Below are 25,259 nucleotides of genomic sequence, written 5' to 3'. Positions count from 1 at the left end.
TGCTCCCTCAGCCGATGTATCGATCTCTCTCTGTCCCTCTCTCGTCTTCCAGCACAGGTGTATTTACTGTAAACTTGCTGCATTCTGCAGAACGTTTGAACGAACGAGAATCTTGATTGTTGACACAATGTGTACACGGCGAGCAGGAAAATATTCGAGAAAACACGCGTGTCGGGAGAGATGTAAAGAAAATAATCTGTGTTTTTGGCAAAATACTTTTTAAGCCTTGTTTCTTCTTTTTTTTGCTGTGTTATACACACACACTCTCTCTCACTCGCTTTCTCTCTCTCTCTCTCTCTCTTTCTTGATGCATCACATGCAACCATTCGTATTCGTAACTGTATCCCATCGATAATTGCAACACTTAATACAAACTTCGATAGAATCATGTATCAACTAAAATTACGCTTCTTTGTTTGATTTCCTTGTTCTCCTACGGCTAGTGTTTAACGTCATATAGGGTGACTTACCTAACGTTGCTACTTGACGTACTTTGCATCGCGATCGACAGGAAAAAGAACGTAAACAAGTGTCTATCAAAATTACACGAATTTCGCGAAACCGTACAGCGTCCATAAAAAACATCTCGTTCTACTGGCAACTTTAGGATGGTGAATGAAAAATCGCGGTTGTAATTTACAAGAGTATTCTACGTTCCAAGTTAAAGTACAAGTCCAAGTCAGCGAGAAACTGCCAACATAAAAGAATACTAGAAAAAATACGAAAATATATACATAGTAAAATTATCGATGAACCGTTCTCTCACAAGTTGAAACGATTTTGAAGTATGTTATTAATAAATTAATATGCTGTTATAAATATTTAAACAAAAATGTTGCTCGAAATGTTATTCCTGACAACATATTTCAAGCTCGTTTAAATCGGTGAGGAAGAGGTTCATTAGTCGCTATAAGCTCACTATTCGGTGCAACAGAAACAAACACATGAAGCAGCTACCTTCTATTAGTGACTCATCCCTATTTTAACAAAGAGGAATGAACAATCATTTCAAAAAATAAAAATGAGCTTGCAATCAGGATATAACGAAACTGCGCTACCCTAGAAGCAGTCACTAGGACTCCTTTTAATTTGGACTCGTAGAACACTTACTCTGGACATCTTGCTCGCCAGACGCCACTGCGAACCAGGGATACCAGGTGAGCAAAATTTTCTAACGTCACTAGTAAGGTGAGTTGGGGAATAGGAATAGGAGTGGAGGAACAAGGCCATCTAACTACTGAGTTCTGGCATGGGAACTTCACGTGATCAGATGACGTCGTTCCCTTACTCCTATTACTATTCCTATTCCCCTACTTACGTCACTAGTGACGTCAAAAAGTTCTGCTAACCAGGCATCCCTGATGGGGACTTAGCCCCAAAAGACGAATCAAGTCTACCAGTCTTCACCATACTTCCATTTATTATTACACATTTCCCAAACGATACCCTCTCCATAGTCGCAACAGATAAATAAGTACGCTAGGCTCACCGCGGAAACCTAGTAGTTCCTCGCACAGAAGCATCATTCCAACGAAACGATCGCTTTTCCTCGATCACGGAACGCAAGGAGGGGAAAAGAAAAGTTGGAAAATACGTTTTTTGACTAGCTGTCGAAATCGCAGAGCCGATCCCCCTCACCCGACCCGAGAACAATGGCTGAGCAAGGGGTCACAGAGGCCGCCGTGACACGCATCTAACGTAGGCTAACGACAGGATGTTCGAGAGCGCCTTTGGCAAAGGACGAGAGCAGGGGACGCGTGCTGAAGTGGAGCGTTGCTTGGGATTTCCCGTTCCTCGACCGAGTCTCTCTACCAGGCTAGGCAAGTTCTTCCAGCGCTAGTCAATGGGGTCGGAAGAGAGTACCAGGATACGGTGATCCTTTGAGACTAACACGTGCGTGGATTTAACGTCAGAGCCAGACCCCTGATTGTCCTCGAACAATCAGCCGTTTGTTCAGTTACTTACCAGACGCGAAATCACTTGAGCATTGCGGCAGGATGGTCGAATGCGACCAATTTGCCTGAGTATAGTTCGTGTGTACTTCGGGTTCTTCAACTACGCGATCCTAGCCGAGGTGAACGTGAATCGCGCGCGCTATCCTGCACCTCGATCGTAGGGATCGAGGGTACGACCAAGGATGACAACGGAGCGGTGGCGTTCGCGATCGTTCCTTGAACAAATTTAACCGAATACGCTAAAAAACACGTAATATTCATGCCGATTCAACAATATTGTTAGCGGCTTCCCCGCCGGCGGTCTGGTTGGCCTTTAAACTGCTGCCCTCCTTTCCATTCCTCCTACTTCTCCTTTTGACTAGTGCGCTGTTTATCGTACGACGCCCGTGGACTCCCTTTCCGTGGCCTCAGGCGTGCCATGACTATCTCAAAAGCAGCTGGAGCGTACACAGCATCAGCATCGTCAAACAGGCAGCCGTGCAGCCTTCGCTTCCGTTCTCCGAGGTCACTGTAACACACACGTTGCGTGTAATATTATTATGTTGTCCTGTCACTGGCTTCGTGATCGCTGTATCTAGGGGATGGATTTGGTACTTGGATGCAGAGGCTGTTTTGCTGGAGGTTTATAGAGATCGAAACAATGTTCTTTCTCAGTATTCAATTTTGGTAAAATGTCAGCCTTTCGTTCAGGTTTGTTGAGGATTTTCTTGATAATATGAATTTATTGGCAGGTAATGCGTTTTAATATCTACTTCAATTAATACCCGTATGTTAAATGCTGTTGTTACATCCCAACTTTCGGTTGTTAAATTGGACATAATCAATTAATGTTGTAAGGGCTCTAAATCCTTTCCCAGGTAAAGTCTATAGTGGATGTTGCGTTAACTACCTCCAGCAGCCACCGCCACCAAACGTCCAAATAAGGACAAGCTAGACTTCATCCACAGAAAAATCACTAGCATAGATTCTGAGGACTTCACTTGGTTTCTTGGTCGCAAGGAATCTTAATCTAGGTTCGATCCTAGTCTAAGTTACCCCTCGAGACCCAACCCGTAGATATAATGGTAACTATGATCCTCAATATCAAAGCAATGAATCTTAATTTCATAATGTATTTTAAAGTTTTCGAAATACAGTAATTAGATAGTCTCAGAAGGTGACAATAGTCTCCAGGCAGTTAATCCCAATAAAGCATGACTAAGCAGATCTTTACTGCCTAATTATGAAGAAAAGCAGTATCTACTAAAAATGTTTTACTACTACTTTGCACTAAAGCAGGTCACAAAATATTCAAAATTATTCAAATATGCACAAAAATCAATTTTATGTTTTCCTATAGTTATTATCTTTCTCCATAGTTCGATCGTTTAGTTAATGACATACTTATCCTAGCTCTAAGTCTTCAGGTGTGAATAATTCAACGCATGGTATGCTGAACTCGGTAGTGTTGTTCAACATCAAAGGGGTTCGCCGTAAACGTCTCTGAACCCGCAAGCTACGCGGTAATACGAGAATAACGTGTGTCTATTGGGCAGATTTGAAACATGATGAATAGATATTTCGCTATCGGTACGCGCACCGATGACAATTGTTGGATTTTAATCCTGATAATACAAGCTGTGCGTTATCGATTGCAAATACAGCGCTATAGGAAAACCAAATACCTGATATGTCGGTGATACCAGCAGGCGCGGCAATCGATGCAGGGAATACAGGCTTAAAGTATCACTGTATCGAGATGCAGAGCCTGATAATGGTCCAAAATTATCGCTACTAATCCTTTTTCATAGGTACGCGAACGATTCAAATGCAGCTTATTAAATTGCTTCCGCGTCATTGACTTCAGCAATGGACTGTTCTTTTAGAACCCACTTTTTGGGAGAAACATTTCAGTCGTTATTGATTACTTATTATGGACTATATTGCCGATATATTAATAGAACGTTGGATTCACTAATCGCTACGTGTAGTTTGATAAGAACATTAATGTTAACAAGGTTTTAAAGTGGCACTATTACTGTTGCCGTTTAACTAGTTTTCTCTTAGGGATGAACTACCAAAGTGTTTCCCTAATAATTGCTCTTAAACAGTTACCTTCCAAGAATATCGTTGTTCGTCAAACTTAAATTACGTTTCGGAGTATACATTTGTAGAGTCGAAGTTCACCGTTTAATAATTGATGAGGTAGGTCTACCTCATCCTTGCAACTAGCAAGTACATTGACACTGCTTAGGATCCTGCAAATTAAAGCGTTTAATTCTAGTCGCCCGTGAAATAAGTGCAAGCTTTGTTGTAATTTAATCCCTCTTGCATCTCTTGACATGTGAAGAGGATATGCCGTTCCATTTTCTGCATTGTTCCATTGTTATGGTTTCATTTGACATTCAGATCTTGTTTCCTCACACCAACATTAGTAATACGCAAACGTTTTCCTTCAAACGTATATGATTAACATAACCTAAACTCCACGTCTCAAACTATGTAATAAGATAAAACACAGAAGAAGAAAACAGAAGTAATGCAGTGTGTTCCAACATAAAGAACGTTCCGTCCTTATAGAATCCATTGAACAGGCTTTTTTAATACCATTAACGAGCAGCATTCAATTAACATACAAATACAATTGAAAATGAAAGGTCTACAAGATGGTTTCGTTCAGCCAAGACCGCAAGTAAAGTTAGCTTCCTTCATTCTTGATACCATTCCCCAACTCGATCCTTCGAGTTTCACGTTACAGTCCGTTAACAGAGACAACAGATTATCTCAAAGCAATTTCCATTGAACTCCCTGTTTTTCCGTCATCTGTCCCTGTAACGAGATTAAACCGTGCCGGAATACCGGAATGTAATAAAATTTCCTACCGGAGCAGAAAGTCTCGCCGAGGGACACCATTAAACGGAGCGCCAATAGATTTTCCTCCTTCGCGCTTTGTTCCTTCAGCCAAGGGAAAAGTCAATTTCGTAAAAACAATTCTGTCGACCACGGGCCAAGGAGTAATACGTACGAATCAACGGACCCGTGCACCAGCCTGCGAAAGACCTGGTGTGAACGAAATGAAATTACCGCAGACGTGGAGCCGAACGAATTCCTGTAACGTCGGGGCTGGAGGGTTTGATGGAAAACGGATCAAAAGGAATGAGCTCGACGGGTTTCGAATGAGTCGAGAGCCACGCTCCTTATCGGCACATTAATTCTCTGGTACGCTCTTTGCAACTAATACTGGTTGGTAAAGCTGTAGCAGTACCGTAACTTTGCTGATTAAATGATGGCACTGATTGGAGCCTAGGGATTTTCATGAAGAGATGGTGATTCTCGATTTGGTGTCAATGAGGTCTCATTTTTCTTTGAAGTTCCTTGTTTTGAGCAGCCAAGCATGTTTACTTTAGCATTTGGCTGATTCCATGATTTCGGTATCAGTAGGACTACGGCTAACCAGCTTGATTCTTTGGGCCTCAAGGTTTTGGGACAGAAAAGACTAGTTGCACAGAAGGTTTGCTTAAACTGAAATGAAAACCATTAAGCGTTGTGTAGGTATTAAAAGAGCGGGGCTGTTTTTATTCCACTATACCCTAAGCATATTAGGGATTCAGAACTAAAGCACTCTATTGACGGCTACTTCTATTATCAGGTCCTACTGTATGCTTATTGAAGAATTAATGCTCACAGTAATATCGATCACGGATAATTGGATAGCGTAGTTAATCGGGATCCTACTGCGCCTTTATCACTAAGCATACCCACTCTGCAACAGGTCTGCGCAAGTGGGCTAACAGTAAAAGGACTCTTAGTTGCATGTAGTAGAATTAAGAGCGATATCAAGTGCAAGTGGCATCATGAGACATAAAGTAGGGTGGGTAGATTGCTTTAACGAGTCTAACAATAAGTCTGCCTCTGAAGGCGTGACTCACGTACTCTTGATGGCTCTTTCCTTTTACTAGAGTGCTCTGAGGATCAATCAGTTACACACGACTGCTTCCGAGCAACGCTGTCCACAGGTAAAATCCTCACGCAGCTTTGATCTCTTCCACTAGGCATAACATTTGCTCGAGTCACGTATACGCAGTGAGAGATCCTGTGCGTAGAAAGAGTAAAGAAAGATGTCTTATTCACGAGCGAAACTTAGACAGGACCATTCTGGAGACACGAATGTATCCTCTTTAAACCCTTGGCGTGTTAGCCCGTATCTTATACGGACACTGCCAGCTGCCCAAATTGTGCATGCTTACGCCCCCATATGGGTGACGTTTGATACGCTTCCTGGCAGCGCTTTGTTTAGCCTAGCTGCTGAAATATGCGATGTGGACAAAGTGATGCTCTGAACTGAAATTGCAGAATTTAGTGTAGCCATAATACTGTAGAAGTATTTACGAAAGTGTTAATAATAAATATTGCACGTGAGTGAGAATTAATTGAATAATATTCATCACATACTTCACTAAATTATATTCTATATCTGTATAATTTTTCTTCTGAAAAGGGACACTTGTATAAGCTTAGAAATTACATCAAATGAAATTTCAAGAACATAACAGAGTACCAAAGCCCATTGAGCGTAGAGACTAAAGCACTGCACAGGTTATCGAGGGCGAATTTCAAGAGTCATCGGGAAAACTCTCGTCGTAATATATGAAAACGTAATATACGCGTAGGAATACCTTGTAACATTACTTTATGGGTATCCCGTAAGAGGTTTCCAGTGGAATTCAAGTGACCGTGCGTTTTGAAGAGACCGCGAGGGTTAAGCTGTAGGGAAATCCGGAGAGTCCTTGATATAAAAACTCTCCAGACAACTTCACGAGCCAGCATTCCAAAGTTCGTGACACGGGTCCTCGAAAGTTTTACAGAAACGATTTACTCGGGTTATAGAAGGTAAAAGACGTTGTTATTGTTGCATGTATGCACGCGCGCGTGCCAACAAGAACGCTGTCCATTGGGAGACGCGAAAGTTGGGAAAAAGATGGCGTCAGCCAGCTCCGTTGAATGCATAACTTCGCGAATTACACTAGATTAAGCCAGAAACGAGAACCCTGGTTATGGACTGGATTTACAATGTTGTACGTAGTCATGCCAAATACGCGTCATCTTATTTTGTATTCACCTTGCGCTTTTGTTGGTTTTCGTTAGGAATCTGCGTATTATAAAAAAATGGTCGACAAGACCTTTGACAGAAAATCTACAGATTTGGGTGATGGGGAATTTTGCTTAATGATATTTATTGTTTAAACATTACCTCAGGTGACGTAGCCAGATAAACTCATAATTACTGTTACGAGTGAATTTTATTTCAGCAGACACAAAATTATTGGCTTCTTTTGTATATTCCTATAACATTAGAGGAGTTGAGTCCAAACATATCTCTTAATTGTAGGAATTGATCCGTTAAAAAGTTGGTATTTTTAACATATTTGACAGATTACGATGATGCAATATTGAATTACTTTCATGACAAGTGTTATTTCTGCTTAATGAAATGAATAATTTTTTAACAGATGAATTGCTAGAGTTAGGAGTGATATTTTTGGACCCAGTTCGTCGAATATTATAAGAATATACGAACAAAGTCAATAACTTTGTGTGCTAAGGTAAAATTCAGCCAATTGAAGAAATGAACTACTTGTTAGACACTTCACCTTTCACTATCATTGGCAGAGTGACACTATTCCAGGGTTGCCAAAAAATTCTTTATCGGTTGTAAGCAGGGAATAGAGAGCACAGATGTCAACTGATCAGAACATTTTGACGTCACTAGTAACGTAGGTAGAGGAATGACATCGTTCAACCGCGTGAGACCCAACACACGTCATTCCCTCACTCCTACTCCTCTGCCCACGATACTAGTGATGTCAGAACGTTCTCCTCGCCTGGCATCTCTCGTAGAGTGAGAATAAGTTGGAGGCGTTGGTGGGGAATCGAGCTTAGTGACTGCCAAGCGACACGCCTTCGTAGTCCCAGTTCCCCATCAACGTAACAAAAGGGTGATGGAGCCTACTGTTCTATGAAGATAAAGGATTTCCTGGTAATGCTATTCCAAATTTACATTAACTTTTAATGAAAACATCATTAAACTCTTATTAGTTGTTAGGAAATGATGGACAGTCTTGCAATTGGTCAAGAATTACATTGGAAGTGTTCAAAGATACTCGAATCCTTTGAAACAGATTTTTGGCTATACTAAAGAAAATTTATGACACCTCTTTTCGATACTAATGATTTGCACCATATTTGCAGCTAATTCAATTTTCTCTAGGTTTTTAAGTGAAACGGTGTAAAAGCTTCCCATTTTTATTATGACCATTATTAGAATTAAAGACCTAGAGCAAAGACCTCAAGAATAATGAATCACACAATTAATAATCAAACAACGAATTACTTCATATAAGTACTACTCACACAATAACACCATTCATTCCTGAATCAATCAGCTTCAGCTAATTGGCAGATGCGATCAGTACTTACTCAGAACTCGAAGAATATTCTATCTCTATCCAAGTCTACTACCCCAGAACATTCATAGCTAGCCTAAGATCTCAAGTTCCAGTAACTCAGCTCCCACCACATCGGGCGTCAATGGCCCATCTAATTGTGATCAATGGAATCACTATACGCGAATTAATACATCCCCTCACCGTTCTGGCAGCAATGAAACCCGACATACGGTCGATCTATCACGAGAACATCACAGTAGCGCAGCATCGACGCCAGCCAGAGAGGAACGCCTCAATTACCACGGTCGGATACGAGCCAGCGCAGGAAATTCCTATATACATTTTTCTTCGGGTTGACCGTGTCGAGGATTTCTTCACGCTCGAGCAGCCCGTTAAAGTGATTTCATCGATATCAGGCGGAATCATCGGTCAAAATAATCGACGTGAAGACATTTCCGATAATCGCGGCGCTAAGCGTCCCCGATCAATCACTAGATCGTGTTCACGGGCTCAGCGTGTAAGTGCACCATCGCCGTGGACACTGAGACGCGCTCCCGTGAACTATTCATCGAACGGGGATATTTCCCTATCTGACGACACGCGCTGCCCTGGACAGCTGTGTTCCACGGCGCGAGGCCGCCGATAAGCGATGTTGCCGATGTCATCGTTCCCGACGGTGTTACCCGACTGACCGACAGGGTCTAGTCGGGGAGTTTCCTTCGCAAAGTAGTTGACACATGGGTGCGAGCGAGCTTGAATGATCAGGCTTGCGAAGGTCCGATAACGGGTGCCACTCGTCGCCTGGATCGAATCGCTGAATACATTTACAGGAGCTTGAAATAAACACGAGCACCCGAGGTACAGGGAGCTGTCGTGATACTTGTCAAATGGAATGTGGTACTAGAAATTCCTTTGTTGAAAGGGAAGTGTTTGGGAAGGGAGTGGCTAGTGATTGACTGACTATAGAATTGCGGGCTGAATGGTTACAATATTTGGGAATTATATTTACTTCATAGATTGGAGGCTTTCATGGCTGGACATGGCGTCGTTTTGACTTTCGAGTTTTTGGGTGTAAGAGGTGTTCTTTTTAGAGTATAAAGTGTGTCGTTTCGTAGTTCAGATTCATGCAAAGTGTTCGGGTATTTCTTCCAGGAAAACACAGCCACACCCGAAAGTCTTAATAGCGATGGGACAGAATCGTTAAAAGCACTTCGGCGCTAAAGGGATTTTCTTTTATACGCCTCTTTCTAAAAAGTAGCTTAACTATTCTTGCCTATAAATACAACTTGTGATTTGACCTAATTATCCCCGCGTCAAAGATAAGACCTATTAGTGGACTTTTCAGAAAGGCTATCTGGCAGGTCTACTAACCTAGGGAGAAAGGTTACCTAACAAACCTAGTAGATTGTGGAAACAATCAGATCAGAAGTTATATTAGTAAGAAAAACTGTTTAAGCGATTACTTTCAAGAAAGTAATGTGTAAGATCAAGATGAAACGATCTACCCTTATTTTTGTCCTCCCTTCCTCCCCACCCTCTCCACTTTACTAGCTACTACGTCATCTCATCTCTCGTTTTCATCAACTATCACTGTGAAAACTGTACAGCTATCGGCGACTAACTAGTAACTAATAACCTGTGACTATCAACAATGAATTTAGACATAAAATAACTATAAAATGAAACTGGATGCAGTGCTGCGTCAGTACTACTCAAAACTAGGCCTATTAGAACTTTCCTATACCTTGTATTGTCAAGAAGACTGCGCAATCCATAAGCTACTAAAATTGGTTACACGAGAACAGAAGGTGCGCTAGAGGATCATTGTGTCACAGCCTCGTGAATTGATATTATCAATAACCTATTTATGATCAGATATGAAGGGACAGTGAATTACGATTCCATAAATTTAAACAGATATAATTAAATCGATAAGCTTATAATCCATAGAACCATCCTATTCAGCTAATAGAAAATCACCAAGCATCCAATTACAAGAATCCCAGAAGGATCCTAGGGCGATACTCAGAAGTCAGATTCGCGCGTGGAACGGCATTCTGATCGATCCGAAAACCATTAAGGATTTATCGCACAACCCTCAAGGCCCATAGAAGGAGATTCGAAGGTGCTCAAACCCTTCTGTTCCCCTTTTAGTTGGTCGTTGTACACGTGAGATCAGCGTCCAGGGATTCCCGAGGAGATTCGCGAAATCGGTGGAATAAAGGCTAGGGGCTGGCGAGAAAGACTAGCGAAGTAAGACGGAAAGAATGGAGGGTGAGTTTAAAGGGGTCAAGAGAGAAACGGGCTAGACGAGGAACCCAAGTTTCGGAATGACGCCAACAGCCCCGACAGTCGACATCTTCTACAGAGTAAGTTTCTCAACGAGACCGTACCTTACGTAGCCCTGATTCCATCGGGGAGGAAGATAGAAAATCCGAAAAGAGTTTCGCTGTTGCTCACCCGCTCAACTTCTGCGTGCGTGCTTGATTCCTACAGGGGAGGGCAAACTCGAGAGAGAAGACCCTCCCGTATAATATGCTCCATCGTTACGATCTTTCCCCAAAAAGGATGACTCGGTTCCCTAACAGGGTAATGTGATTTCGATTCTTCTGAATATATGGGCGAACAATTCGTCTGGGCTGTATCGTCCATTTTTGATACTGCGAGCTATTTGATGTCCATTATGGACAAACTACTGGGAAGAAGACTTATGAACGTTTATAGATTATACTGTGGATATTTATACCTTTCTTAAATAAAGTAAAGAATACTCTTCCTATTTGCACAAACAGAATTAAAGAAATGGAACCAAATTAGGGTTTTGTTTCATCTTAAACAATTGTAATTCTAAAGTTCATAGTGATTTCTATACAGATTTCTGTTTATTAAACAATTGATCTATCAAGTATATGATTTTATAAACTAAACGTATGACCTTAGTGATGTTCTGTGTCATTGAGTTATTGCTGATTGAAGTGGTCTTAAAAATTTGTTAGTAGATATTGTTATAAAAATTGTACTCTACTGTTCTACGAAAAGCAAGATACTATCAATGAAAAATATGGAAAATATTTATGTAAATCAAGAGTATCAGGAAGCGACAGAATATGAAAGTAATTATGAATAAAAGAGAAATTTGTTTTTGAAGCTAGAATTTTTTTTTAATATTCAGCCTTCGTTAGATGTAACAACACTTGTCATGTTAGCGCAGAAGGAGTTCTAGATATTTGGCAGAACATCGGCTCACAGTAGTGTGAATGTCTGCTACTGTTGACCCATATACGTACTTTCCCTTCGTATCACATGAGATATCTCGGTTTACCACTGCATAGTTGATTGCCTATTCCAAATAACTCTGGTTTACCGCTGCATAGCTGATTGTCTATCCCGGAACAACACAATCGCATGCCAGTCAATGGATTAAAGCAGCACACGCACGTCTCTCAGCAATTTCAAGACCGAAGAAACCTTAGTTTATCAATGTCTATCTATATGTGATTCTACTTTAGATTGTAAAAGTTGACTAATTTATAATTTAAGCGGAACTAAATAAAAATAAAAACGTGACATAATTCCAACGTGTTAAATACCGATTTATTATACCAGTAATTTCAAATGTTTGAATAAAATCTACTGGAATGCTTTAAACGTTAGAAATGAAATAAAGCTTAAATTTCTCAATATCAATCTGTAGGCGACGTAAAATTGCTTTCTCATAAGATGCTAGTGAATTTTTTTGGTTTTAGACCGACAAGGGGACTGTCTGACACTACCCATCATATTCTACTTTCGCGCGCTAAAATTCAATTTAAACGTGCGGCGTGTTTCAACGATGAAAACTAGATGAAATTTTATGATTCTTATTTGCAGTTCACTCCGTAGTAAGTATTTTATGATATAATTTATTCTTTTATAAAAGAATATTCCTACTTTTTCTTTCTATAACCATATACACCATTAGATATCGTCGAAAACAATGATTTCAATTTGATAACCATTTGTAATTTATTTAGAATTTCTTTTGCGTTTTTATGAAAAACTAAATAAGTCGAAGATTCATATACATCGAACTCAAACTCTAGGAAGAGATCGTCAAAAAAGGTTAAATAAGAAAAGAAAAACAAACATAACACTTGAAAGACAACCTAGAACTCAGCTATTCTATATGTACACATATATATACTAATTTCATTATATATATATATTAATAATCCTCTTCTATGCTTATCTCTTCAAGACAGGTTCTCATAACAAGCGCGAATCCTTTCGAAAATCTCCGTTACTAAATCGTTCAGACGTTAATTACGAAGTCGCTGCTCAAATGGACAATCCGGATGATGCGGGATAATCCAGAGCGAAAATTGGTTTACAGTTAATACCATCGCGGTAATCCAAGCATTCATGCTCTCCAGGCGTTGAGGGCATTAATTGATTTCGAAATTTCCTTTCGTAAAATTCATAACTTCCCCGTCGTGGTGCAAGAACGCGATGCCCGATCGCCATTAATTACGCGACGCGTGGACCTCCGTCGCGTCCGGCTCACGTCGAAAGCTGGCCGCGCCATGGTAACACGGAAAGTAGCCATACGTCGTTATAAGATGTCAAGTTTGTCGCGACAGGAATTCCGGCGGGACATATCTGCTCAGGGTGGGAACGATATCACCAGAGGGATGGAAAGAATGGACGGGTTGGGAGAGGAGGGTGTGGGAAGGTAATAGGGGTCGAGGCTCTACCCGTGGCCGGTCAATTAAATCTCGTCGACGTCGCGTGCAGGAAGCGAGCGCAGCGTACACCAGAGGCTTCCTTTCCGAATTCGAGTGGGTGGACCCTAACTCTCGAAATTTATTAACCTGTGCGACCGACCGGCTAATCCCCAGCTAGCTAGCTCGAGCGTGCAACTATTACCCGCAGCGTATACCAACTGGCCGCAAGCGAGCTGGTAGAGGAGGCAGGTGTATCGGTCGAGGAAAAGCAGAACAGAAAATGCTACCCTGCAATTTATGTAAAACTTCAGCAGGAATCTTGTAGACATGACATGATGCTAGATACTGTGATCTAGAATGGGGCTAGGTATGCAGTAGCTCTGGTACGCACTAGGACTAGCTATTATTGCTTGGACTAGGTACCTAACCATTTTGAGTCTCCTAGCAACACGATATGTTAATTCGTTCTTATTCTTGAATACCTTCTCCCTATTCCACCGGATGCAGTAGCAGAGTAAAAATATTAAGTTAACAGTTTCAGGATAACATCACAAAGACTCTTTTAGTGGCAAAAAGTTGTAGGGTACCGGAAAGCTAAGGAAAGATTGTGTTATGATAATATTCTGTAGAAAAGAGGAACTCTATCCTCATTTGCACACACCGTATTTGTCATTTCACAGAGGAAACGTTATATCCACTAGCAGTCGTATGCATAGTAGTAAAAGGAAGAGAAGAAAACTCGCAAGTATTCTCGAGGAACTGATGTGCTCAATAACATTGACTAAACTGTATACTCAGCGCCATCTACCTTTCGATATATGTCGTTTTCGCTATTAGACAGATGACTCTTTAAATAATATTTAAAGTGATCTGTAACTAAAGAGTTATTTAGCTATTTAGAAGGAAGTATCTTAAATTAACATTTGGCTGGAGAAGATATTAAAGATCCAACGACTATAGTTGTCGCTCATGATGAAAGGTAATAGGGCTTGCAAAAGGACAGAGTTTGAAATTTCTCTTCTGTCTCTGAAGTAGTCATATACCCTGATGCTCTAGTGTCCATTATCACGCGAGACAGTATTCTCAATATCCCTGACCAAAGAAATTGCTCAAGTATCTCACAGCTGATAGTCTACCTAAATATCTATATACACCGGATCAATTTACAATATTTTAAAAAATCTGGAGGTATCTCTCATGAGGTTACTATACCATACCTACTTGATGTTCAGTGATGCCTCCTCACAAGCAAATTCAGTATCACACTGTTTTTGAAGTTATCCTAAACTTCAAGGAACACGTAGGTTTCTTGAATTGACTCTAAATTCTCTTCCTCAAGACTACGTATATACTCCAGCTACTCCAAGTAGGATGGGGTTCGCAAATGAATTCTAGCCGAAACGCACATCAGTATTCCGCTTACTACTCTACTACGTCTTCACCCTTCCCTGTCCTGTTCTCAACGACGTTTTTATCATCCATTTGCCTCGCGGTGTCGCGTCCTTACGCCTCAAAAACGACACAATTCCAACTGCGCATTGTACACTTAGCCTGAATCCAAGTCAGCAGAAAATTCCGTTTACCTCTCTCTGGCACAGGTTCACGCAGTCCAGCCCCGAGCTGCACCACCTCGCTTATCGTCGAATATATGCCGGGAATCTGGGCGCTGCATCGCAGATTCAGCTGCCCGTTCGAATAATGGGACGGCAGAAGCTTCACCCTGATCTCGATCCACTGAAGATTCTCCTGCTGATCGGCATGGGATGCGGCGTCATTGTGATCCCAGTTCTGTTGCGGTTGTTGTTGCGGCTGATGCGCTGCGTAGGTCTTCACCTGCGAGAAATCAAACATAAATTCATTGCTGAGCCCAAAAGTGTGGGTGGATGAGACGGGGGGATTGAGTCGCGTGGGACCCGGCTGCAGAAACGATTGCAGAAGCGTTTACGCGCGCGTCAGAGGAAGATAGGGTGGGGGAGCGAGAGAGATGCCTAGGAGTCGAGGAAATGTAAATCTGCTTTTAACGAAATCCGTTCATCTGGAATCGGGAAGCGAACCCTTCGTCTCGCTCGCCCTATCCTCCATCCCCTCTCCACCCTGCCCCGCCGCATGCTGGCACCCTCCGTTAAGCACAAAGACGACTCCTTCCAGTTCGATGAAAAGTCGAAAGACTTCACCATTTCCGGTCCCGTGCTCTCCCGATTAACGTTTTTTCTTCCTCTCCCTCGCGACAGAGCGTCTCTCTAGCTAACCCCCCTTGGAGTATTCGTTGAAATTCCCTGGATTCTGAGTTTCTTAATGGATCATTATCGTTCTAAGAACTGGCGATGGCGTCGAAAGTAAGTTATTCGGTTGAGCAGCCCACGGTGAGCTGAATCGCAAGTGGATCGTCTAAGATTTACTTAAAACTTTCCAGTGAGGGAAAGACCCACTGCTTTCTCGAAATTCGTCAAGCCACGCGTGTTGTGTCGGCGGTTTCTTACGATTGTTGGGGAGCTTGGTTAGCGAGGCTATAATGTGGTAGCAAGTTGAACATAGGCTAATGTTAGAGGGCCACAGACTAAATAGTACGGTACTGTTGTTTATAAATTAGGAATTATATGGAGCTCAATGACTTGTTTAGCTATTCACCTACTTTGAGTAAGTGAAAAAATTGGTGAAAAGAGGATGCTTATTAATTTGGAAGTAGGAATACTAGAATATTAAAATCAGCACTGTTATTATAAGTGGTTCTATATCATATACCATCACAACCGTCTTTATTCTTTTTTAAATTTATGAATGAAACTCAGTGAGAGAAATCTGATACTTCGGAGAATTATTATATATCTGAAATATGGACAGCGTGCTATCCTCATAACAATCCTTGAAAACCATTTCGTCGGCACCTGTCCTAATTAGGTATATAAAATGCGAGAGGTAAGACTATCGCTTATTAATGAAATCCAATTATAGTATGTAAATGTTGGAATAGATCAAGACACATTTTTAATGTATCAATACAATATTTTCAGCATTTTCTTTAGAGTCTCACACTGCTTTTTGACGAACAGAGCTTTTTGATTTCATTAGTTACGTAGGTAGGGGAGTAGGAATAGGAGTGGGGGAATGACGCCGTCCAATCGCGTGGGGTCTTCATGTAACGCACGCAGTGATTCGACGGCAACATTCCCCCACTTCTACTTGTATTCTCCTACTCCTCCTCCTATTCTCCCACTCCTGCGTCTCTTCCCCTACACGCGTTTCTAGTGAGGTCAGAAAGTTCAGCTCGTCTACTATTTCTGGTCTTCTCGTAGCTCATCATTGCACTCTGACACTTTCATATTTCATTGTTACTTCCGATGTATGATTGCTGAATCTTTCATCACAAATTTGCCTCGTAATATCTTCCCTCTAAATCTGCCTGTATAATACTTTCCACAGACAGAAAATAAGAACTAGTCGCAACTACTTATCTCAGTTTAACTGATACACGAAACATCTACTGCCAATATCACGTCACAAATAACACTACTGTGATTATTTTTTTTATAGAAGCCTCAATCGACGACCGATTAATCTTTCAACAAATTAGCCAAACACTGCACTGTATCGTTCGTACCTATCTTTCGCGCGGCATTCACGCAACGGTCCGCGTTTAAATGCAAACTAAACGAATCGGTGTTGTGGATTCCAGCAACGAATCTTTTGACAAACAGCCGCTTAAAACCCGATTCGAGGCATGAATCAATGTTGTGCGTTGTCACGGCGAATAATGTATGAGCCCGGTAGCGTGGCAGATATAAGAACAAATGCACGGACATTTCTGTCGTGTCGGTGGAGGATGAGTAACGGGTTTTTAAATGTAACGAACGCCGCCCTGTCGCGTAATTCATTATTATTTCGATGAACGTTCTTCATAAATTCGAGGGAACGTGGAACTGAAACGGGAATTACCCGAAAACACGGAAACATTAGTCGTTGAGTATCTCGTACACAGAATCCCACTAAGATAAGGTGATGAATTTAGAAACTGCAACAGTATTTATTTGTGAACAAAAAAACATGAGAACTGAATAAATGAAAACTATAAATGGTGGTCGAAATTTTTGCTTTCGTAACCATTCTCTGATTATTATACTGTTTGTATTAAAACTATTGATATCAGAGGTGGTAGAAGAATAGTATTAATAACAAAGAAAAATTTATAGGAAATATTTAAAATTGTTGACGAACGAATAAGATATTCTAAGATTGTTCTGGATAATTTACTACCAGGAACTGTTACTACCAGGAACTATTTGATATTTTTCTCAAAATAATCCAATGCAAATTGTCAAACATACTTGAATAAAACTTAACTCGTTAGCAATTCCTTATTCCTCAAGTGAAGAACAAAGGCAACGGTACATAAGAATACCCACAAGTGTAACGAATCCCAGAGTAATTATGTGAAAAGTTTCGGCAGGAGCGTCGCTCTGCAATAAGGAATCAAAGTTACGGTCGTGAAATTAGATCTGTGGGGACTTTTAATCATTGACAATCGAGAGAAGCCATTCCCACGAAACCTTTGAAGGGAATGTTCGTAGTTAGTTGGCGAGAAGCGTCACCCTCTGACTTTGTTAACGTGATTCGTGTCAAATTCCACTCGATTCACTACGAGTGTCCTTAGGGACTTCCTTGTGTGACTAACATTCAAATCAAATTCCACAGCTTTGAGTAAATAAATCAATTAAAGATAAATATCAATTTATAATGAAATAAAATAAAATTAAATAATATGGATTTAAGGTCGTTTGAATTAAAATTAATATGTACTTGCCTCAAAGCAATTGAAAAATGAATACAATTATTTACAGACATTTAAATTTGATTATTTAATGAGGAAGCTACACTTCACTCAATTGACAAAATAATTTCAGCTATATTTTTCAAACAGTCGATGGTCATCGAAATTCGAAATTTCTAGAATATCAAGTTTCCAAAAATTATTGCCCAATTTTCAAATAAATCTTCAAACTTCAACTTTCGATTATTACGTTTCAAGAATTGTTTCAATTAATCAAACGATATTTCCCAATTTTCCTAGGAACTTTATTTACCCAAAAAAATACAGAGAAATTCATTTCCGCCGTGTATACGCATACATTCACGGCATTTAACAATTTGTCAAATCCACGTCAACGCAGACAAACATACGTTGCAGGCACTGGTCGTTCAGATTTTCTCAGCTGAAAAATTATGCAATTCTCGGCCAGGGTCGCGTCGGAGGCTGGACGAAAATACAATTCCGATGATTAATGGTCCAACGACGCCGATGCTTATCTTTTTTCATGGGGGAGTTCGTGCTTAGTCGATAAATAAATTCTCGCTCTTTGAGCGACCGTTTCCGAGATTCGAGCCGAAACGAAGGGAGAAGAAAGCGATCCGACTAGGGATTATGGAAAATTGGGTGCTATATTCTGCCTTGACAACTCGCTTCCTTTAGGATGATGCAAAGATTAATTTCATAGGAGAAAAATAATTCTGATAGTGAATTTTCGGAAGGATATGAAAACAATCGTAATATTAGAAATATCCATGACTTGGAGATAAAATGATGTGAGTTATACCTTGTAACTTCAAATTATTGAAATTTTAGATTTTGGAAGGTAAAAATTCGTGTCAATCAGATTATAACCTCAAATTTACGGAAAAATAATTTATGTTATTTTAATACTACATAGTGGAGGAGAAGAATAATATTAGAGCATATAGTGATAAAATGTGAGCAAACTGAGTCACAAAGCGCTATTGTTAAGAAAATGCAATGAACTTTAGGTCTATTCTGCAGTTAAATGTCCATGTTGATTGAATTCACAATACAGTTTGAAAAGAAGAGAAAAACAAACGTCTTACAGAGAAAACAGAGACTGACCTGAATGGCGATAATTAAGGTGCACACTTGTTTTACTTTGAGAAGCCTTCTACTGAACAAACAAAATAACAGGAAACCCTTGAAGGAGTAATGAGACAGATATTTCCGGGTCAAAATTGCTCGATCTTTTCGTTTAGGTAAAACATATGTACAATATATGTGAGCACATACTTGGTTACATACTTGTTAGTCTTAAGATAACTCAATATGGTGATGTTTAATGGATAGAGTATCTGGGTCAGTAGACAAAATGGATGCAAATAGACATTTGCTTAGCATTTAATTTAATTTACTAAGGGATAACTACTCTTTGGTTTTGATACTAATTTTTTATTTGGTTTAACATTAATTTTTAGCAACTCTGTAAACTGTCTTTGATTTCCTATAACTTTGAATATAAAAAGGATCAACATCACTGTCTAAGTATTCTTACTTAGGAAGATCATTCTACATCTTATTCTCTGTTATATTGACACCCAATTAGGCGATCTAGATTCGATCTATAGTTCAGCAAAGACAAAACACCAGGATCCCATGTGAAATAATTTGTAAAATCACAAAAATTAGTCAAAACTACCACTTCCACCAACAATCATTTCTAAATTCATAGACGTAAGTTATGAACCAATCAACTGGATCCAAAACTGTGAACCTTGTACATTAAATGCATTAAAGCTTATTGTTAGCTGTTATTTAACGTGTCACGAGATGCCAGAGTACACAAATCATAATCAGAATTCTCAGATACACCTAAACGTGACGTGCAACAAATTCGACAATTCCCTCAGCGCTAATTTCGAGATCAACGAGTGAGGTACGAACGAAGATCATAAGTAGCGTCGTTGTTTTCACACAGGCAGGCTTCCTAAGCTCGGAGACAAACAAGTTCTGTCCCGCGAGGAGCTAAATCCTCGGTGCTCCGTCCAATTAGAGAAAACCGAGAAAACGTGTTCCAAGATAGCGCAGTGCACGGGTATTTTCTGTATTCGTCGAAGACTCCCAGAACTTGGGAATTGCGATGAGAGGCTCGAAAGGGTGGAGGTAGTTGAAAACCAGCGGAATTGCCAGATCGCGACGAGGACACCCAGCCCAGCGTTCCTTGCTCGAGGATGACGATTTTCGGCGCCGGTGTGTACGATGTTACACTGTGGCACTGTGCAAGCGAGCTTGGTATTTATGCTGTTGGTGGAACTGCCTTTGAGATTGGTGCTTAATTTGTATTTCTGAAGGTAAATGTTCGATATGCTGGTGGAACAAATAGATTGGAGGAGTGTGTCAGTATTTGTAGATAAAATTGTCAATACGTTGTCAGGTATTTGTAGATAAAATTATCAAGACCTGTTTGGTTTGAATTATTTAATTTAATTTATTTTTTATGATAACTGTTTGAACTGTTTGGTAAACAGGAAAACAGTCATAAAAGATCGCGGATGCTAAACAAAATATTAAAGGGTGAAATGGGTTTAATGATAACGAATTAAACTTTTATTTTAGGCAAAATTTTGATACGAAATTTTCACGAATAAAATATATTTTGGATAAAAAACATTAAATACTGTATTAACTGTTATAAAAATTGAACATAGCTAATTATAAAACTGTTATTCCTTTCTGTTTTCACATTTTTTATCTGCAGTCACAGGTGAGAGACTCTGCCTTTGAACATGTACGAGAAATTTTCAGTACGTTCGTGTTTCATTATTTATTATTAAACCGAAACGAGTTCGTAACAGTATAATAAACCAACCACTTTATGCGTTTCTCTCTTCTTGAATCCTAATGAACTTTATTTAATTATTTACTTTAAACATCGTCGGTTTATTTTCCCCTAATTTTGTATAATGAATTACTTTAATATTGCATTTATCAAAATGTTAACCACTTTTATGAAAATTGAAGTCAGAGTACTTTTTAAACAGAGCTTTCAAGACATCTTAAATAAAAATAGTTACACAGTGATGTTGATCCTTCTTATGTTCAAAGTTACAGAATTAATTTAATTTACGAAATTTAAAATGAATGTAATTTTAATTCAGAGATAACCACTTATTTTGTTTATTGTTAGCGAATTAATTTTCTATGTTATGAAAGACAATATTTACATTTTGATACTTTAATACGGATTCGTAATAGATCGTAATGTAAGAATAGGCTTCCTGGATTACCAGTCATCTGTTTAGCTTAGTCATGTTTTCTACTTGAAACGATTAAGGTTAATCGAGTTAATTTGTATCAGTCCTTAGTAACTATTAGTAGTTTATACAGCCCTGAGCTTAATGCCATAAAGGATATCTGTATAATCAATTCACAGTGACCTTAAAAACGATCCTAAAAATCAAATAGATACTAAAATTTTTGGCTGAAGTAGCACAATTGCAAACTTAAAGAAAAGCATAGATTATGAAGATTATCTAGATTATATTATCTGAGCTATAATAGACTATCTACCTAAAGAACGGGACATAAAAGGTAAATTTTTATTAACATTTTTCTTAAATAGTACTCTTTACTCATTTTATAACATAATTGTTGTATCCGTAATTTTCATTAGAAACTCTTGCTATCATCATTCAAAGTCTTCTTAATGAATATTATAATATATCAGCCGCATAAAGGTCCCTAAGGAAGTCCTAATGACTGTTTCCTATAGTTCCTTATACTGACACCAGATCTACACACTGTAAGAAAATAACACCCTCCATTTTCCCAAATTACACTTCTCCAATAATAACGGAACTAATGGATAATGACAGAAGAAACTTGCTGTAGTAAGAAAAAAACTCAGAATAAAAGAAGAAACTAATAAATTACGTTCCATCCCCATCTCATCAACAAAATGACTCAATTTCTTCTTTAAACAAATATCAAATTTCTTTCGTTCTAATTCCTTCATTACACCATTTCAAATACATCAATACAGTCACATTAACCTCAAACACCCAAACCGCGACCAACCCGTTCGAAACAAGAAGTTGACCCAACAAACGTCAGTACACAGCGTGGACCACTACAGCGTATCAACTTTATATTTGACCGTGTTGCGCAGCAATTTAAACAAAACTGTCATGAAGTTCGTTCAGTTGTAAGCTGCACGTTCCACCGACTGCCTTGACTTTGCGTTTCGAAATGCGGAATCGGCCAAAATTGATATTTCCTCAATTCGAAACTCCAAGCAAGAGTACTTTTAGCTCCAACAAAACGAAAAAGCTTTCCCTCGTTTCACTCGTCAAACAGTTATATACACGACGTTTAGGACACCCTGTAGGTGCAGGAGCTTTTGCTCCACTATGCAAGGCAGAAGCGCTATGCATTGCATCTAAGGGCGTAGCCATGAGAAACCCCTGCAATAGCAGTTTGTTCCACGAATTTATGCGCGCGGCTGCCGGCGCCAAAAATGGGATACTTTTCACTGTTATTCCGCGCGCGCGAAACATCAAGCGTTTTGGCACCTTTGAAGTGTCTTACGGCGGTTTTCCGGCTAACTACCGTCATGATATACGCCCCTGTGCTGCTGCTGCCACGCGACACTTCCCCTGCCATTGTTTCAACGTTATTGGACACGTTATTACCTGGCAATTGTAGAATCGTGGCAGGCAAACCGAGGAGGGTGATTTTCGTGTCCTCTAGCGCGTGAAACAACGTTTTGCCCTCGAGTTATATGCGTCGAGCTGCGTTTCTTTTAGCTCTGTGTGATAAAATTGATAACTGACTCTGATCGGTAACACTCCAAGTGATATGTGTTTCGTTCTTTGGTGATATTTAATGCTTAACTAGGGTTTCTAGAGTGCTTCGAAATATTCCAGATCACACACCTTCTATTGGTACTTGTAATAGAAATTATGTTTTACCTAAATACCAATCTCTGTACTAGTATCTAATAGCAGTTCATTTTTGTCTGAGTTTCCCTATCCTAAAACTGGATATTCATAACTGAGGGGTAACTAATGAATGTAGTATCTATTTACCATAAAAATCTAACTTACTAGGTAACAGTAATAAGAAACTTATGAACTCCAAGAAACATAGTTAAGATTCATGTGAAAGTATCTCTGAGAGTTGCAATGCTTGCAAAAATGAAAGAATAATTCCAAGAACTGTGAAGAATACTAACGACCTTATAACCAGAGGATGTTCTAACATTCCTCAGCTCTTGTTTAAGATAATTTGCACTGAAGTCTGCGATATACCTACGCTACTCGATATTTCGAAAATCCTCGAAAAGAAAGGCCACGTAATGCCCATGCAAATCCAGGGATCATAATAGGAAGGATCTCTATAGGTGTACAGGAGGCAAGGTTATGCTACGGGATAGAAAGATCAGTGGCATCACTAGCATCCGCTTCTTCCTTTTTCAGCACGAATCCTCTCGTCCATGATTTCCTAGCCTCGTCGAGATTCAGCAGGTATTTAAAGGCGCTTACGCCCGTTGAAAGAACGAGGGATATAGGGTGGTAGTGTTGGGAACTCGGGGTGGGTCATGGCAGGGAAAAAGCAGTGATTGTCTAGAAAGCAGAGAGAACGAAGAGAGAAACGAAGCTACATTGTGCAGCTACGGGAAGAAAGAAACTGAAAGCCGATGCTCGAACACCGAATCGATCCTATAAGATTCTTCCATTCTGCCTTTCTCAGGGTTAGTCGGCCGCTCGCGGCAGAAGGAATCGACCGACGTGTCCGGACTTCGCTTCGCCGAGATGGCCGAGCCTCGAAATTCTCCTGGCTCTCTGCAATTTGTCGGGTGATTTCGGCAACGAAATCTCAATTAAGGCGACTTAAATACACGAGATCGAGCTACGATTCCGATTGCAACTGGGTAGGAAGAAAAGCGATTCTATCCCTTTTTCGATACCTGTAACATGATTAGAAAGATCGGTACTTGGAAGAACATGTAGATTGAATCTAAAGAGGACCTACGTTTAGCTTCCGAATATTTTCAGTAACTAAATTCATATTCAATTTGAATTTTTTATAAATTTAGTCATGAGAATTTAAACCTAAAAAATGTGGAATATTTAAAATAATTTTCATAGTGCTGAATATTTTTATTATCAGAATGAAAAATTGTAGTATTTCATGATCCTTTATTATTTTTGTAGAACAATATATCTACCATTTCAAAAAATATGGTTTGGAAAACATACAATTACACAGAATATTTTCACCTTTATGTTAGGAACAAAAGGAGACCATTTATCTTTTATAATCCTATATAAAGTGAATGTTTTTGTTAGTGCATTAGCGAATGTTCAAACTCTGCACACACGATACGGATATTTTTCTTCCTTCCTAAAGAGTCGAATACAAAGGTTGTGAACAGGAGCTCCAAACTTAGGAATTGCTCTTGGGATCAACGAAAAGAGGAAATATTTTCTCAGTCGTTGAAAAACTGTTCAAAGAGACTGTACAGGTCTTTTGCCAGGAATCACAGGTAAAACCTAACCGGTCAAATCGATTCGACGGCATTTCCGTTTCCTTTTGCTGAAGGAATGTTAGACTACCCGAAGATATCTTCGAAATCAATTCATTGGTTCATCGTTTTGGTACTCTTTCTCCTAACTTTTATTGAATTTTACAGTTTGCGAATATTTATACAAAACAAGAGTACATAGTGTAATAAAAAAAATAGCCTTAAAAGGACCTTTCGCTTTAGTTCCTTAGTTTTATTTAAGTTAACAATTACTCTGAAATTATATATTTGCATTTACCATAAAGTACCTAACATTTTTTTCTGCGAAAATGTTTTTAAAAGTGTAATTCTAAAATAATCAAAGTAATTAATTTTCTAAACTATTTTGAATTTGTTCTTTGATTAATCTCTATTCGAGTACAATTGTACGTACCTACTATAAATGAAAAACTATGTTGCAAGAAAAATATGTTCTATTCAATGGAGTACCTTGAATGGGACTTGGATGACATTTATGAATATTCTTCGTACTTCTTCCCTATGAATATTCAATCGCACAAAAAGACAAATAAAAGATATCTTTTTATGAATAAATAACAGAGATTCTTCCGCTCTACAAAAGAAGGTCGATACGAAAAATCGTGTTCTATACAAATAGTAGAATTTCACATAAGAAAATGCTATTTAAAATAACCTTTAGTTATTTTAATCATCAATTTTTCATAAAATTTCGCGAATATATTTTCCAGTTATTCTTTAGCGATTATTTCGTATTCATCTCTTTTCGCTTGCGTTCAGAGAAATTATAAATATAGGAAACATTTTGTCAATTTCACGAGCCAGCTTCCACTAAACAAATAGGCAAATAAAGTTCCCCAC

At 39.3% G+C, this 25,259-nt stretch overlaps 1 protein-coding gene across 1 annotated transcript in view; it reads right to left on the bottom strand.

The window, feature by feature from the left end:
• Positions 1-2,272: 2,272 nt before the first annotated feature.
• The window catches only part of LOC143181714 (uncharacterized), a 181,124-nt gene continuing 158,137 nt past the window's right edge, over positions 2,273-25,259 (bottom strand). The window contains exons 5-6 of the mRNA XM_076382262.1: positions 14,667-14,916; positions 2,273-2,463 (exon numbers count right to left, since the gene is read on the bottom strand). Coding sequence (XP_076238377.1) covers positions 2,378-2,463; positions 14,667-14,916 — 336 coding nt within the window. The 3' untranslated portion in view covers positions 2,273-2,377. The remainder of the gene's footprint in view (positions 2,464-14,666; positions 14,917-25,259) is intronic.

Source organism: Calliopsis andreniformis, chromosome 7 (genome assembly GCF_051401765.1).
Source record: "Calliopsis andreniformis isolate RMS-2024a chromosome 7, iyCalAndr_principal, whole genome shotgun sequence".
Classification (NCBI taxonomy): domain Eukaryota; kingdom Metazoa; phylum Arthropoda; class Insecta; order Hymenoptera; family Andrenidae; genus Calliopsis; species Calliopsis andreniformis.
Note: the sequence above shows the minus strand (reverse complement) of the source record. Positions and strands in the feature narration are given on the sequence as shown.